Source organism: Pterocles gutturalis, unplaced genomic scaffold, assembly GCF_000699245.1.
Source record: "Pterocles gutturalis isolate BGI_N339 unplaced genomic scaffold, ASM69924v1 scaffold42544, whole genome shotgun sequence".
Classification (NCBI taxonomy): Eukaryota; Metazoa; Chordata; class Aves; order Pterocliformes; family Pteroclidae; genus Pterocles; species Pterocles gutturalis.
In genome coordinates, this window is record NW_010134723.1 from 1 (window position 1) to 208 (window position 208).

The following is a 208-nucleotide window of genomic DNA, read 5'->3' on the forward strand; positions in this document are numbered from 1 at the left end:
GAGGCCAAGCTGCCATTCAGCCAGCTCAGAAGGTATGTCCAGAATGGTGACGTGGCAGGATGGGCTTACCAGGGCGAGATAGGCTTTGGTCACCAGCCGGTCCTTAAAACACTTGTAGGCGCTTCCCGCTGCGGCTTTGTTGAGCGCAACGCACAGAGCCCCGCTGGTGGAGAAGTCGAGCTGGTGGCAGAACCTGGGGAGCGGACCG

At 60.6% G+C, this 208-nt stretch overlaps 1 protein-coding gene across 1 annotated transcript in view; it reads right to left on the bottom strand.

Annotated features, from left to right (window-relative positions):
- Positions 1–69: 69 nt before the first annotated feature.
- Positions 70–208, bottom strand: part of RPUSD1 (RNA pseudouridylate synthase domain containing 1) — a gene marked incomplete at both ends in the record, with an annotated part of 415 nt that continues 276 nt past the window's right edge. Inside the window, one exon of the mRNA XM_010081680.1 lies at positions 70–197. Within this exon, the coding sequence (XP_010079982.1) occupies positions 70–197 (128 nt within the window). The remainder of the gene's footprint in view (positions 198–208) is intronic.